We start from the raw sequence: 15,937 nt of genomic DNA, 5'->3' as shown, positions 1-15,937 counted from the left end.
AAGCATGGGATATCTCTTTCATTTGAAAAAGCATAAAAAAATAATGAACACACTAGGTCACAAACGAAAACAAATCCAGCTGTCTAGCTGTCCACCCACCCACCTTCTCACTCCTTTCACACATGCCTAGGCAGCCCCTAACTGCCAGGCAGTGGCCACTGCCCTCTGCCCTGAGTACACAGCACAGAGGAGGGCCTTGTCCTCTTCCAGGTGGATGAGACGGGCAAGGAGCAACCAATTACCTCAGTAATTAACTGTGAAGAGACAAATGTCCCCAACTGAACCTGAAGCGCAGAAGTTGGTGCCAAGCAGCAGCAGCCAGACACAAGCCAGGCGCTGTTCAGAGGAAAATACAGAAGATTACGGGACAGCGGACCGTGGCCTCCTGGCGGGTGCACGCTGAGGGAAGACCACGACGGGTGGCGAGGGCAAGGCCCAGAGAGAGGAGCTGCCCATGACACCAGCTGCCCATGTCCTTCGGCGGGTCCTCAGACACGGGACGAGCCCCTCTCAAAGCTGAGAGGCGGCAGCGTGAGGCGTACCTGACAGTGAAGGGCCTCTGCCTCTGGGGGCGTCTCCATTCTCTGAGCTCATTTTTCCAGAACCACTGCTGGCATATTCACCGTTGGTTAAATCTGTTTTTTCAGGAGTTGTTGGCTTGCTCTGTTCCTGGCTCTGCTTCAAATGACTCAACTTTGGGGACACGGCTGCAGCCTGGATCACAGGGGACTGCGGTTTTGACTGGGTTGATTTCTCTAGTTCTCTGGCCTCCTGCAACTGAAAAGCAACAAGCAAGGAATTCAGTCTGAGTGGTCACAGCGTTTTGACATAGAATAGAGAAGATGCCAGCTTACTGACAGAAGGGTAAAATCTAATAGAAGGGTAGAAAGTCACGTACAGAGACCCCAGAGGCACAGCGATAGACTTCAAAATGCCAAGTGATTTCTGCCAGGCCCCAAGGCCACAGTGAAACTGTTCCAGTACCAGCAACTCACCACTTGGTTTTCCATGCGGGTGAAAATGACGTTCAACATCTGAGTGAGAGTAGCCTTGGCAGTGGTTTGGTTGATGAGATTTTTGCTGGCCAGGTAGATATTGTAACATGTCCTAACTGTCTGCAGGATAGTACCCTCATGGATTTCAATGTGCGGAGACGTCACTGCTGTCAGAAGAGCCTAAAACAAAAATCCACACCCTTCACCTCTATGACTCTTCCTACCTATCCAACTCCCAACTCTCACACTGCCAGATTCTTCTATGGGGTTGAGTTTGGTTTGGGTTAGTTTTATGAATTTTAAGGAGATGGATTTGTAATTATTTGAAGCAATTATGCTGAAGTGGGCTTTCTATCCACTTTTTAAAAAGCTAAAACTAGAGACACTTCTCTCAGGAGGGAAAATGCTCCAACTTGAAAAATTACCTCACATTAATCACAAAATATTCATGATTTGATGGGGGGAGGAGGGGAGAGGGTCCATTTCCCAGTTCTCCTAAGGGCTTTCAAGGAAAGGTGTGGCTAACCAGGTGCTATCGTGACCAAGCTAACACTCTTCAGGACCTAAGACCTGGGGCCCTGGTCATACCCCATCTGTTCCTGTTCTCAGCAAGCAAATAGTAGCACCCCTTACCACCCAGCAGAATGGAACAGGGCAGCAGTTTAGGGGGACAGGAGGTTATGAGCCAAATTGGTTAAGTGAGAATCAACAAAGACCTGAGTAGAAATGTCAGAACAGGAATCCAGAATTCGAAGAGGATTTCAAATTGATTTAATTTGTATCTTACAGTATTATTAGTGCGACTGTTTACTTTGAAAACACACCTGGTTCCACTCTTCCTGTCTCCATCCTGGCTAATAAATCCTGACACTTAACAAAAGAGCTAAGTGATGCTTACATTTTTCTGTTCCAGCTCAGCATTACTTGAGACAACTTATATATGATGAGTCAGAAACCTAAGTTCCCAAAGGGCCTAGCTTTCTCATTTAAAAGCCAGAGCAGGCAAACAGAAATACCTTAATTATTTGTAACTGCACTCCTTCATCGGTCTGAGGGCCCTGAAAACAATTGCATATGGTTTCCACGATCCTGTCGATCAGCCGTTTCCCTGGGGCTCCACTGTCCGGGGCGTTGCCAGTGATGTGGCCGTATGCGATGAGTTTCTGGACACAGAAGGAACAGGGGTGAGAAGTTTCCACCTGACCAGGACCGAGGCCACCCAGGGTAGTAACACTCAGGCAGGCAAGTGGCCTTTAACTTCCGGTTGCCACAGTTCCTCTGCTACCCTGGGGTGTGGTGGGCACTGCACCCCATGAGGACAGTGCTCACCCTGTCTCCCTATGGCAAAATCCCCATGATGGTGAAACTGCAGAACAAGGTATAGAACAGTCCCCAGAATGTTCGCTCTATAACCGCTTGTATGAAAATCTGAGGGAATAAAACAACTCATAAATGAGACAAAAGCGGTCAGTGGTTGCCTGTGGACGGTGTCAGAGCAAAATGGGGAGTGACTGCTGATGAGTCCCAGTTTCTTTGTGGTGATGGGGTGGTGTAAAATGAGACTGTGTAGTGGTTGCACATTTGCTAAAACATAAAAATCTCTGAACTGTACACCTTCAGTGGGTGAACAGCATGTACTGAATTATTTCTTTTCAAGTTCTTTTAAAAACATATAGATACTTTCTCCACATGGAAAGGAACATTAGAAACTAAAATGGCAGATTTTATTTGGGAGGAGAAATCTACACGGTGGCAGGGATGGGATAAGACACTTTAGCCTCAACGCTTTGATCCTTCTGAATGCTGAATCATGACAGCATACTATCCACACCGATGTCCTCGAACAGTGTCACCCATATGGCTGGAGACAAGTGGCTGCATAGGGCTGTTTCTTGGTCAGCTGACAGATGGTTTGGCCAGGGTACACCTTTGAAAGGCCACCTGCCTGGCTGACCTTACTCATATCTGGATTTTGTCATGGAGAACCCGAAACGCAAAGGGCAGGGTGCTTTCCGAGGTTGGCTGAGATGCAGAATCCCGAGGAAGCTCTTTAAAAATACACATTCTTGGACTAGAACCTACACATTCTAGGAAAGAGCATCATTCTAAGTCCAGGTTATTCTGATGGCTAGCTAAGTGAAAGAAACACCGCTCGGACTCAGCCTTCTGGGACACCTGCAGTCTGAGGCATCTCTGCTTCTTGTACAGAGTGCAGTCTCTTAAAAACAAGCCTGTGCTTTGTACCCTAGTCACATCCTTGACTCTAGTAATCCAAAGGTATACAAGACCTTACTCATATCTGGATTTTGTCATGGAGAACCCGAAACTCAAACCCTGGCCAGGGTCATCTACAGGGCCACCACTCTGTGACAGGAAGACTGCCATCCTGCACAGGCCTGACACCCCATCTCAGTGGCTTTTCCCACCATCAGCCTTGAAAGTGCCACCACTCAGCAGGCAGAAAAATAGTTGAGAGAGTAGTCACAAGTAGAAATGTGATGCTCTGGGTGCGGTGGGGGGAGAAAAAGGGTCTGCATGGACAGGACAGAGGCTGGCACACTCTGCTGACCTAGTCCAATCCCAGGCATCTCCAGATGGGGGTGGGTGCCGTGCTAAAGGGCATTTTTTAAGAACAGATGCCCTTTTCTCATCCCCTTTCACTGCTCAGTATATGCAGGCTTCCGAGAGGGCTGTGCTGGGTACCCGGCCAATCAGTTATGGCTTTTGACTCTCCTTACTCCTTATCCTAATACTCATGTCCGTCTGAGTACCAAGTGATGAGTGAGACAGCTCTATACAGTCCTAAAATGTGAATGTTGAAAGGGAGGCCCCAGTGAACCCTATACTCAAGCTGCAAAAATGCTGGATGTTTCATTCAAACCTGATCAGAGACTAGAAATGTTCTTTTTACAGGATTCTTCAGAGGCACCTGTTCTTAAGATAGAAAGGGTGTAAAGTTCGATTTCACTTCCTTGTCTGTGGGTGGGACTGGGCCAGAGGAAAGCAGAATTCCTGCATCCTGTGGGCCTTCCAAGCCCTTCTTTTTTTTAAGATCTATTTATTGATGTATGCAATAATTGGGGTCTAGGCCAGAGATGTGAAGGGGAGGGGCAAGAGGATTCACCAGAGACACTGAGGAGCTGAACAGACAGATACACTGAAATACACAGCTGAGGGGAGCACAGGGCAAGATAGGAGAGGTCTGCTGCGCCCTGTGGGTCAGCTGCCTGGCCGGGAATTGAACTTGTACTGCAGTGGCAGCGGATAGCTTCATAGTGTGCGCTTTAACCCCCTGTACCATCAGAAGGCCCCCCAAAACCTTACCTTCTTATTCTTGTGCCTAATATGTTCTATTCTTATTCTTATTCATGTGCCTAATATGTTCTAGGCACTGAGAGCATAGTCATGAGTAAAATCGTCCTTTTTCTCAGGGTCTATATTTTCCAGGGTACAGACCAAAGCCAAAAGAACTGACTGGGACCTACAGGGCCCTGTATGATTTGCAGACATCGTGAAAAAGCAGGTTGCAATGATAAGCACAGCAAAATCTCATTTTTAGAAAATGATGAGGTGAGTATGTGTAGAAGTATTTTTGTAAATGCAAACAGAAAAGCCTGGAAACACATCAGAGGTTCAGCAGCATGAGCACATTTGGCAAGCTCGCTTGAGCCAAGTACTTTGTACAGTGAGTGTGGTGGGAAGCTTCTGGCAGGTGAAGGCAAAGAATGATCATGATGTGACAGACTATTAAAGGCTCCTCTGATGTGCAGAATAGGCTGGAAGCACCAGAAGTAGAGACAAGGGATCTGTGAAGTGACTCTCTTAACTGTCTTGAGGAAGATGCTGGTGACCCGGACTTTGTGGGGGTGACAGAAATGGAGAGTAGACATTCCTACCTACTCCTTGCTGATGCAGTGAAAGGGTGGAAGAGGGACAGAGGAGGCCTTTGGGCAGCTGGTTCACTGACACATGCGTGTGTGGAGGCTGCCTGACAGGGACGGCCCCTGTCACCGTGTTCAGTACCCCTCTATAAGGCAGGGACAAAACATCCACACATGTACAGTGGTAATGTAGAAGTGACGAAGTACAGTCAAAAGACTTGCTTTGTGTTTATATGCAGTGATACAGTTGGCTCTTAAAAACTGCTGAACGCAAGGACACAAAAATTTATACAAATGGTTCTCTCTCTATATATATATAAAACACACACACATACACACACACACACATAAAAGAACATTCTATGTGGAAGTAGGCAACTGGGCTCGGGGTCCAAGAGGCTTTAGCATTATCTGTCAAAATATTCAAGAATAATGCTCATATGTAACTAAGAGAATTAAAAATGGATTTTAAAATGTACATTAAAAAAATCCAAAGTTTTCTAGAAATAAGGGCTAACAGGTAATGCTTGTAGTATGAACAGGCTGACTCAGACCATTAGCTTCCCACAGCCTTCACTGGGACACAGCAAGACAACATTAGAACTCAATTTCTATTTCTCCTTGTAGTATTCTTTCAAGAGTGCTAGTTCTATATTTTTTTATAACACATAATTTAATAACAGCAGTACATGTATATAATCATATAATGGATGAAATATGAATGAATAAATTGTGAGGATGTCCTAAAAAAACCGTTAATGATATGTGCCAGAAAATGCTGAAGTCCACTTGCCAGCTTGGACAAGCCGTGGGAAATGGATAGCAGAGCAGGTGCCAAAGGAGGAAGCAGATTCTCCACAGCAGCAGAAGCTGCAGCCAGGAAAGGCTCCAGGCTTCTCCCAGCGGAGAGGGAAGGTGGTGGCGCTCACGGTGTGCGTGGCAACCCAAACTCAGCACCCTGCCACCCCACCCTCTCCAGGCTCACAGAAGGACATTTCGGGGCACGTCTGCGGCTGGCCCAAATCTGCCACCACCAATCTGCACCCCTAGGTGCTGGCTTCCCATTTTCAACACTGGAGTTACCACACCTACACCGGCAAAAGCCTGTCACACAGGCTTCTCGAGGTCGACCACCAGGAGGAAACGGCTTTTCATTCCGTACTCCACACTTCTGTGGGTACTTTCCGAAACATTTTGAGTTTTGTATACTAACTAAAGGAACCAGGGCACCTACTAAATTACAGAGAACTCCCATCCTAAAAAGACCCACGGCAGGGAACAACACCTTTACACAAGAGGGAACAACTCAAGACAGCAGCTGAAGTAAAGTAAGACGTCAATGTTTCCATCAGGTAAGATACTTCCAGAAACCGAGTGCCAGAAACACTATTTCTAGGAAAGCAACATATTTTCTAACTAAAGGGACCAGAACTATAGAGTAATAGTAAAGGCGGAAGGTGGGCATTTTTTTCTGTAAAGGACTACATACTAAACACTTAGGCTCTGTAAGTCAGATGGTTGCCACTTAGCTGTAATAGTCAACTTAGCGGTACGAGCAGGGAAGTCCCCCAGATGATACATAAACAAATGGGCACAGCCGTTGCTATGGGCTGAATACAGGCTGCGGCTCCATACACGTTAGCCACTGTTCTCGGTCTATTGATCAAGTTGGTTATCAGCATTAACTGCAAAACTAAACTTCAACATGAGGAGAAAATAAGGGAAATTCACTTATGCCAAATTTCCTCAGAAAATGTTCACAGCAACAAATATTTTAGGCTAGAAGTAGGACTTAAATCTGCCATACGAGAATTCTTGGCTCACTGGATGTTTCATATAGGACAATCTGCACAGAAATACGGTGAATGAGAAAATGGCTTCTCGTTTGGAAGGGCTGCTTCTGTGAAGGAACTGTCATCAATCTTCAAGTACAGATATAGCAAAGAAAACCGATTAATGGAGTAAATACTAGACTAGAAATGCCAAAAATGTGTTAAGCCCACTGCCACTTCACAGCCTTGTGCCTCAGCAGACATAACCAGTCAATTCACAGCACTTCTCAAGAACCCAGAGGAGGCTACAGATCATCTTTCAACACAGCTTCTAGCAATCATATCATAGAGCCTTACTACGACTGCTGTTCTAGAAAGTACTGGAAGCTAAATCTCTTCAAAGTGCTTTTTAAATGTGTCAAGTTTTCACTTGTAGGGTGCCCACTGGGGTTAAGAATCCTTTTTTTTCATGTAACTAGAACCTAAGGAGTAAATCTTTAGAATAAATATAAGGCTGCTGGACCAAGAATCAAGAAACCCAAGCTGTAGTGCTGAGACGGCCTCTCACTGTCCATATGTTATCGGAAAGGCCAGTCAAAGTTCTCTGTACTGCTCTGCTGCTGCTTCATCTAGAAAAGGTAACTGATAACGAGAGTACTGTGGCTCTAAACAGCCAATCCTCACTATTTGCAGATTCTGTACATGCACCCACACCATGCACTGAAATTTACTTGTATACTGCAAAGTACTGACTGTGACTCTTGTGCGCTCATGGCAGACACATGCAGAGCGTGAAGAACTTGGACCACCTGATATGCACATTCCTGGATGAGGCTGAACAAGGAGACACTTGTTTCAGCTCTTTTTGTGTCTTGCTTTTCCATTTTGGGGGGTGTTTCTGTCACTGAAAATGTACCCTGCGCATAATGCTTAAGTGCTAGCTAGTGTCCCCAAGAGCAAGAGGGCACTACTGTGCCATATGGAGAAATTGTATGTGTTGGATAGGTACTGTTCAAGCATGGATTCCAGTGCTGGTGACTGTTAATCAAACAGTAATAGACAGGAAAAACATAAAACAAGGTTCTACAATGATCAGCTAACAGATGGTGACCAGAAGCTGGTAGGAACTTAGCCCTACATTTCTTCTGGAAACAGTGGTTTAGTATTTGCTAATTCAGCATCTGCAATAACTTTACACATTACCACAAGTAATGAGAATCAATCATATCTATTTCTGTACTTCATATCATGAATTTTAATGCCATCAAGAAAGTGACTGCATAAAAATATCTTATGTGCCCGTGTGTACCAAATATTCCAATTAATGCTTAAGGTTTCATTTAACACACAAAATTAGACTCTTAGCAGCAACCTTAATGCACTATATACACAAGTTGATCTTCCACAATGAATACCTGAAACTTGTATTATGTCATGTAACTTCAATTAAAAAATAAACCTATGAACTGTTTCTATAAAAACCAATTCTTTTCATTAAAAAAAAAAAAAAGGTCAGATCCCTTTGCTCCCTCCCTCACAAACCTCCAAAGAGCATGTTGGATGATACCCTCCTCTGTCCCCGAGAGCATTCTGGGCACAGGGGCTCGCCGGCACAGCTCCTGTGTAAGGACACTTCACTCCGGTGGCCTGGAGAGAACTCCCTCACCACAACCAAGCTTAAACACGGTACCTGCAAGCAGTCGAGGGACGTGCTGACCACCCGGGGGGACTTGGACTGGCAAGCTAGCTCGAATGGAAGGAAATACTGGTCAGCTTCAATGAAGTTTGCCTTTGGTGGTGCGGCAGCGCCAAGCCTGGGAGGAACACAGGAAAGGGTAAGAGAGGGAAGGAAGAAATTAAAACTGGTTTTTCTACTCCTTATTCTAACTCTATCCTAATCATTTAATTAGAAGTGCCTGCAAACTGCATTTGTGGGATTAGACAATTAACTTGTGAATTAGGCCAGACACCAAGTGCCACATGCAGAGAACAAGGTCTCTCTGGACTAGCAAGCCGCAGTGAAGGCATCCTGGAGCCCCGTGGCTTGGCCGGGCCTCTGTGGGACTTCTGAAATGTCACTAACTGGCTTCACTGCCATGAAGAGAAGGAACAGCCACATACAGGGCAAGTTGTCCTGCCTAAGGAAGCAGGACACACAAGAGGTCAGGACTTTGCCTCTCCCATCAAGAAAAGGCACAGCAGGAGCAACTCGACCTTCCTTACCCTTTCTCTGAACACCTTCTACTGGGCAGTGCTGTGAACCCAGCACTATCAAACACCTCCAGAGTCCTGCCACATGCCCGGCACTGTGCTGGGAGAGCAGGTGCTACTCCCAGGATCAGAACAGTAGAAACATGCAGAGAAAAAGTTCCCAGTGCCCACCATGGCCACTCCCTGCTCCCTGTATCCCAGCAAGGAGAGTGTGTCCCTGCTTACCTCTGCTTTTCTAATTCTGCTTTAATTTCATCTGGAGGGGAAGAAAGAAAGGTATGTTAGAAGCATGTAATATTTATATTACAAAAACTACTAAAAGATTTTCAGAAAGCACTGAAAACTGCTATTTTTTTTAATTTTTTTTTATTTTAAAGATTTATTTATTTGTACATACAGAACGGGGGTACAGGCCAGAGGCTCAGGGGCAGTGAGAGGCTTCACCAGAGACAGAGTGGGGAGCAGAACAGGCAGATCGACGAAGTACACTGCTGAGGGGAGCAGCGGGCGGGTCAGGAGAGGTCTGCCGCGCCGTGTGGTCTCCTCCGGGGCAGGCGGGAATCGAACTCATGCGGAAGTGGCTCTAGCCTCTCAGTGCAGTGCTTTAACCCACTGCGCCACCAGGGAGGGCCCAAAAACTGCTATTTTTTAAACAAGATTTATTTATTTTTGCATACACAACTGGGGTACAGGCCAGAGGTACAGGGTGGTGAGAGGATTCACCAGGACAGAGTGGGGAGCAGAATAAGTAGATCAACAAAGTATACTGCTGAGGGGAGCAGCGGCCAGGTCAGGAGAGGTCTGCCGCGCCATGTGGGTCACCTCCGGGGCGGGGATCGAACTCATGCTGAAGTGGCTCTAGCTTCTTAGTGCTGTGCTCTAACCTGCTGTGCCAACAGGGAGCGCCCTGCCTGCATTTTTTTTTTTTTTTTTAGTGCAGCAAAGCTGCTCTTAAGTGATGTGAAGTGGCTATAACAACCTGAACCACAGCCAACAGTGATAGCAGCTCCTCTGAGCGAGGCCTCATTCTAAGTACCTCATGTATTTCAACTAATTTAATCCTACATGGTGCGCACTGTATTCTGCATCTCTAATTGAGCAGGATTCTCAGCCTTGGCACCACTGGCATCTGGGAAGCGGCCTGTGCACTGCAGTAGGTCTAGCCAGCCCTGGCCTCTGCTTCCTGGATGACAGGAGCAACCTCCTGGGCAATGTGAAAACCAGAATGGGCTCCAGACATTGGCGAGTGTCCCCTGGGGCAGAGCTGTCTTTCTCCTCCAGGGTTAGAGTCACTACTGGTTTAGAAGAGGAAGTCAACTTACAGAAAAGTTGGGGAACTTGCCTGCAGTTGCAAATCAGGAACTGGAGAACCAGAATGGGGACTCGGACATTTTAGCTCCACAATTTGTTCTAGCTATTCCCTATTCTGCATAATGATAGCTAACACAAGATTTAAAAAAATACAATAACATCTCAACTATGTAAATCTGTGCACAGAATACTGGAAACAGATATGATGAAATATTGAAAACTGTCTAAGTAGTGGGATGATACTTTAATTTTCCCCCATATTTTCTATAAGCACATACACTTCTTGAAAACTGTGGTAAAAACACAAATTTACAATCTACCATTGTAATCACACTCAGTGACCTGAAGCATTTTCATACTGTGCTAAAGCATATATAATTTTATGAATTAAAATTAATCTAAAAACCTTTTACCATGAAGGTTAAATTACATAGTTAGGGTTACGGATATAAAATGTCACTACTGAGAAATCAGTCTCAAAGAAACAGTCTTATTTTCAGGAGAACAAGCTTTGGCTCACTGAGACACACACCCTCTAAATACGCAGAACCCTGGTGTCATCAGTCCTGCGTCTTCCTATGCGGCAGGCTCCATGGGCTCATCATGTGACCAAGCAGCCGGCCAAGTAGCCCTACCCTGAATGTGTGAAGCTTCTTTACAGACTCTCGAGAGCCAAGGGTTTGGAGGTGGCATTAGTTACCTCAGCAACCCCAGAACACAGCTCTACAAGTCACAACTCAAATCCAGAGTGAGTTAGAGGACATGAAATTGATTAATTGGACTCAAGCGAGGCAACAATTCCTAGCCTTCTACTCAGGCCTTCAATTACACACCCAAGGAAAGAGAGAAGAAACATCTAGACGACTCAGAGCAAACACTCTGCTCCTAGCCTGTAGGCCTCTCACAGGGGCCTATGAGAGAGTGCTCTGTGGCTTGGCTTCTGCCCCTCAGCAACAGGAATCATAGAGGAAGCTCTGGCTCCCTCCAGCTGAGGCCCCGCAGGCTGTGGGGGTGGCTCAGGAGACAGCTCCAGGCTGGTGGCCAAGCTTGATATTCTGTCACAGTGTGTCATTACAGAGGGACACTGATGCCTGAGCACAAACCAGCCCTGGTTTCCTAGTAAGACTTAGGTTTAGGTGCTAAATGTACCTGAAGACTGCGTCTCTGAGCTCTAAAATAATCTGTCTGGGAATGTCACTGGTGCCAGTCCTAACTGATGAATCAGTTCTGGGGGTGTCATGCTGAGGCAGGGAGGGGAGTGAGTTCAGACGCAGAAAAGGCCAGGCAGGGAGACTCAAGGAGACATGAGTGGCTGTAAGACACAAGGGGCAGGGAGAACCCCTTCCCCACCTTGCAGGGTAAGGGGTACAGCCATTCCAATACCAGTTTACTGGTAACTCTACAGTTCCGGGGCTCAAAGGTACCGTGTGTTCTGATTTTTCCTTAAGTAAAAACACAAGATTTTAAGTGAAAGCTCGAATTGCAATTCAAAGCAACTCTAACTATTTCAGTAAATACTATGTTTCAAATAAAAATACCCCGGAGCTGCTGTCTACCACCTTTGCTTTAAGGGGCGGAAGGAATGGAAGAGAAAGTATGTCACGGGCTGCAGACAGTAAGCAACCGGAGGGGTAAGAGTGACTTCTGCACAAGCTACTCTTGCTCGGCCAGAGAGTAATCAAGAAGCCAGAGGACACCAGGATTCAAGGTCAAATTCCACTGAAGTTTACAGATGAAGACAAAAAACCCAAGAGATTTAAAATTTGTAAGCAGTGGAGCTGGCATTGAACCCAGAGAATTAGGTTCCAGAGCCCATTTCATAATCTTTTGGGTACTTGATTGGCAAATAAGCATGAGGAATTACTCTGTAAACTAAATGCAGAATAACACAATGTCAGTTTTGCTATCACTGGTACAAACCCTGAACTTGGCAATCATGCTTCAAAGGACTGTGTTTGTTTTGCTCTGGTCTGGGGGAGGCTGTTTACCAGCAGCTCTGGAATCTCCCAATCTCCCTGCCTGGTTGCTGAGACAGGAGCACAGAGAAGGTGCAACCTGGCTTCACCAGGGCAATGAGGAAGGACCAGGGTGGCTGGCAGCAGAGCCACTCAGCGCTCCCAGGAGCAGGAAGAGGAAATTGCCAGCAGGGCAGGCACAGTTGCTGCTGAAGGCAAGAGGCACCACGGAGAACCCTGGTTCACAGACCTGCAACTTCCTTCAGTTACGATAAGGTGTTCCCACAGAACTAGGTATTGCTGCCCTCCCCAAATACTCTGTTAAAGAAAAAAAAAAAAAAATCTTGAAACTCTGCATTGAACAAAGTAGGGGTCCAGGTCACAGGAAGGTCCTGGAGGCGGGAAAGGTGCCTGCACAGGCCTCTGACATCCTCTGGGTGCTGGTTAGCGTAAATGAGGAGGGTGGGTCCGGCAGACAGAGAGTCTGCCATGCCGGGAGCCCCATCAGAGGCCTTGTTGGTATCCAGGCAGGCCTGCCCTGGGCCTGGAGCAGGGAGGCTGTGCAGTGGAGACAAGTATCAGCCTGAACCACGATGGTCAGATAGGATCACATGGCCCAACCTAAGTAGCTGGATTCTAGATATATTCAGATAAAACAGTATTTTTTTCCATTAAAAAGAGGCGGCAAAGGAGACTGAAAAAAGGTGTGTGGCAGGGGCCTCACCGATAGCTGGCCATAGCCTGGTGAGGTAGAAAAAAGAGGGCTGAGGTTCAAGTCCTGGCATGGACATCTGCTAGCTGAATGATGGGTTAAACCTCCCGGAATCTTGGTTTCACTCTAAAAAAGGAGGACGATAAAAAGCAGTCCCAGGTACTCCAGAAAATTTAATGGGCTGGGTGCAGGCAATCTTCTAGACAACCCCGGGAGAGAGGTACTGTGCAGTTACCCACTAAGGCAAAATCTGGCCTACAGCAGATGGTCAATAAATGCCAGCTCTCTTGCTTTTATCTTCAGCAGCAGTTGGCAGTGATATGGCAGACTCCTAGTGCCACTGTGGGGCCCGCAAGTCCCTGGGCAAAAGAGGCTAAAGGAGCCCAAATCGTGAGAACAGTTGACATTCACTAGGTGTCCACAACGCCAAAGCACCTACCCAGAACATTCCTCAGGTGAGGAATCTGGGGTCACCAGCCCACAACCTCGCTGAGGAAGTGTTCTTGCAGATTCCTACACGGCTGGCTGCCCCGGAGCGGGCCCTCCAGATCCCTGGGATGGAAACGAGGAGGAGGGTGCGTGAGGGAAGACCAGCACACAGGTGCTCCTGCTTACTGCTGCGCATCTTGACAGGTGGCGCTTCCCCAGCTGCCAGCCAACAACTGGCGGCAATAAGTGAGCAGACTGGAGATGGGGGAGACCTGAGCAGGGTGGGGTGGCTTCAATTCAAACGCCACAATGTATTCCAGAGAAATTCCTGCTGGGCCTCGTGAGCTACTGACCTCTCAGGTCACGTACCCCCATGCATGAGGAACTTTGGAAATGGCTCACGTTCCCTCCAGAGCTGAGTCCAACAACAACCATCAGCAATCTCAACAACCCCACCGCTGGTTGCACCCTCAAAGTCCCAAAACCCTTTGGCCCCCAGCCCTCCTCAGACATCTGATCTGCCACCCTCTCCCCTTCTGTGCAAACAGGGCTGCCCTCGGTTCCTTCAACTCCCCTCCCGTGACCTCCAAGCCGGTGTGGATCCGGCCCATCCTCTGAGCTGTCACCATGTGGAGCTTGTGCGCATGGGGAGCAGTCAACTGTCCCCCGCGCAGCAGGACCCTTCCATGGCCAGTCAGATTCAGTGAGGCCACATGTGACTTGCCCTTTTCTCACTTTCCAGAATGGCTCCCACTAGAAGTCCTAGTACCAGAGTGACAGGCATTAGTGGCCTTGACTCTCCTTCAGTCTAATCCCTGGCAAACCCCCAAACTGAGACTGAACCACCAATCTCCTTTGACCAGTCTCCGGCCACAGCGCAAGCTGGGGGCACGCAGCCAGTTGCGGGGCAGCAGCGGAGGAGCCTGTCTCCTTGGGGTCCAAGGGATGGCGCCCCTTCTCTGCTGGCCTCAAACCCCCCCGCCCCCCCACTATTCCACTTGACTCAGAGGCCTCCTTCAAGCAGAAATTGGAAGCTGCCTCAAGGAAACTCCCTCAACTTCCTGTCACTGAACCTGCCAACTGACCTCTGTACCCACCCTCCAGCTCTTCCTGCAAGACCGTCCCTCCTCCTCACAGCTCGCCATCCACACCTGCTTTCCTGGAACTCACCACTCCAGGGCACTACTGTCACCTGAAGCCAGGTGATATCACCAACACCACTCCCCTGGACCATGGTAACATTCTCTTAGTTGGCTTCACTGCTCACTTCCACCCTCTCCCCTGCACCTCCTTCCCCCACAGCCTTTCTCCACACAGAGGAATTCCGCTCAAAAGTAAATGAGTACACATCTGCTCAAAACAGATTACCCACAACGCTTATAATGTAAATCTGCTCCTTTGCTCAGAATTCTCTGCTGGCTTCCCATCTCTAAATAAAATAAAATAAATAAAGTTTTGGGCCCTCCCTGGTGGCTCAATGGGTTGAAGCACAGCACTGCAAGCTGGCCGCAGCTGCTTCAGTATGAGTTTGATTCCTGGCGAGGGGTGACCCACAAGGCGCAGCAGACCTCTCCTGTCTTGCCTGCTGCTCCCCTCAGCAGTGTACTTCGTCCATCTGCCTCTTCTGCTCCCCATTTTGTCTCTGGTGAATCCTCTCACCATCCCTGCACCTCTGGCCTGTACCCCAGTTCTGTATGCATAAATAAATCTTTTAAAAAGAATCTTAAGTTTTGACCTTGGCCTTCAAGTCTCTGTTATGATCTGGCCACCTCTGATCTCACCTTCTAGCACCTGCCTCCAACCTGCCTCCTGCATGTTCCTGTCTGAGGCCTTTGCACGTGCTTTTCCTGTTGCCTGGAATGCCTCCTCACCCAGGTACCCTCAGTCCCTTCAGATCAGGCTGCTCAGAGTCATAAGAGACCTTCTCTCCCCACCTTAAAGTGCCACCTCATCCCCTCTTTGTCACTCCATCTCCTTACCTGCTTCCCCTCCACAAGCTGTCCACATCCCCTCACTGTGACTACTGTTGTAATCTTCCTCTGCATATATACTATCCATGACACATTATGTATCAATTCATTTATTACTTGTCTTCCCAGTAGAATGTACATTGAGACAGGAGTGTTCTGCTCACTGCCGAATTCCCAGCACCTCTGTTTCTAGGCACAGAATATATATAATATTTGTTGAATAAATAAACTGTACTTTCTCTTTTCTGCATTACTTTAACCTCAACTGGTATCCTTCCCAGAAATATTTAGACAAATTCGAGTCTTCTCTACCTATAAAAATATTTTTTAAAGTCCCATGTTCCACATCTCCCTTCTCCCCTCAAACCACAGCCAGACTCAGGGAAAGAGTTGCTTGTGCTCTCTGTCTCTCTCCTAACCTCCCACTCAGCCCCAGCCCACTCCAGTCTGTCTTTCACCTTCGCATGCCACCGGACTGGCTCAAACTAGTATCACCAGTGACCCACATTTCTCAATCTGACGGGCATTTTCCCAGTGTCCATCTCCTTAACCTCCCTGCAGCATTTGGCCTTACTGACCTCACCTTCTTTGAAATTTCCTCCACTTCTGGCTTCACAAGTGCATGTTCTCCTTATCTGTACCTGCACCTTCTCCATTTCCTTTGCAGACTCAGCCTCCTCTGCCCAGCCACAGCAAGTTGG

General features: G+C 47.5%; 1 protein-coding gene across 1 annotated transcript in view; it reads right to left on the bottom strand.

Annotated features, from left to right (window-relative positions):
• The window catches only part of ARFGEF2 (ADP-ribosylation factor guanine nucleotide-exchange factor 2 (brefeldin A-inhibited)), a 71,894-nt gene that overhangs the window by 48,658 nt on the left and 7,299 nt on the right, over positions 1–15,937 (bottom strand). The window contains exons 2-6 of the mRNA XM_004687460.2: positions 9,085–9,115; positions 8,339–8,462; positions 2,012–2,158; positions 996–1,175; positions 543–777 (exon numbers count right to left, since the gene is read on the bottom strand). Of these exons, the coding sequence (XP_004687517.1) occupies positions 543–777; positions 996–1,175; positions 2,012–2,158; positions 8,339–8,462; positions 9,085–9,115 (717 nt within the window). The remainder of the gene's footprint in view (positions 1–542; positions 778–995; positions 1,176–2,011; positions 2,159–8,338; positions 8,463–9,084; positions 9,116–15,937) is intronic.

Source organism: Condylura cristata, unplaced genomic scaffold (genome assembly GCF_000260355.1).
Source record: "Condylura cristata isolate star-nosed mole 26May11 unplaced genomic scaffold, ConCri1.0 scaffold00022, whole genome shotgun sequence".
Classification (NCBI taxonomy): Eukaryota; Metazoa; Chordata; class Mammalia; order Eulipotyphla; family Talpidae; genus Condylura; species Condylura cristata.
The sequence above is the reverse complement of the archived record's forward strand: the minus strand, read 5'-3'. Positions and strand labels throughout refer to the sequence as shown.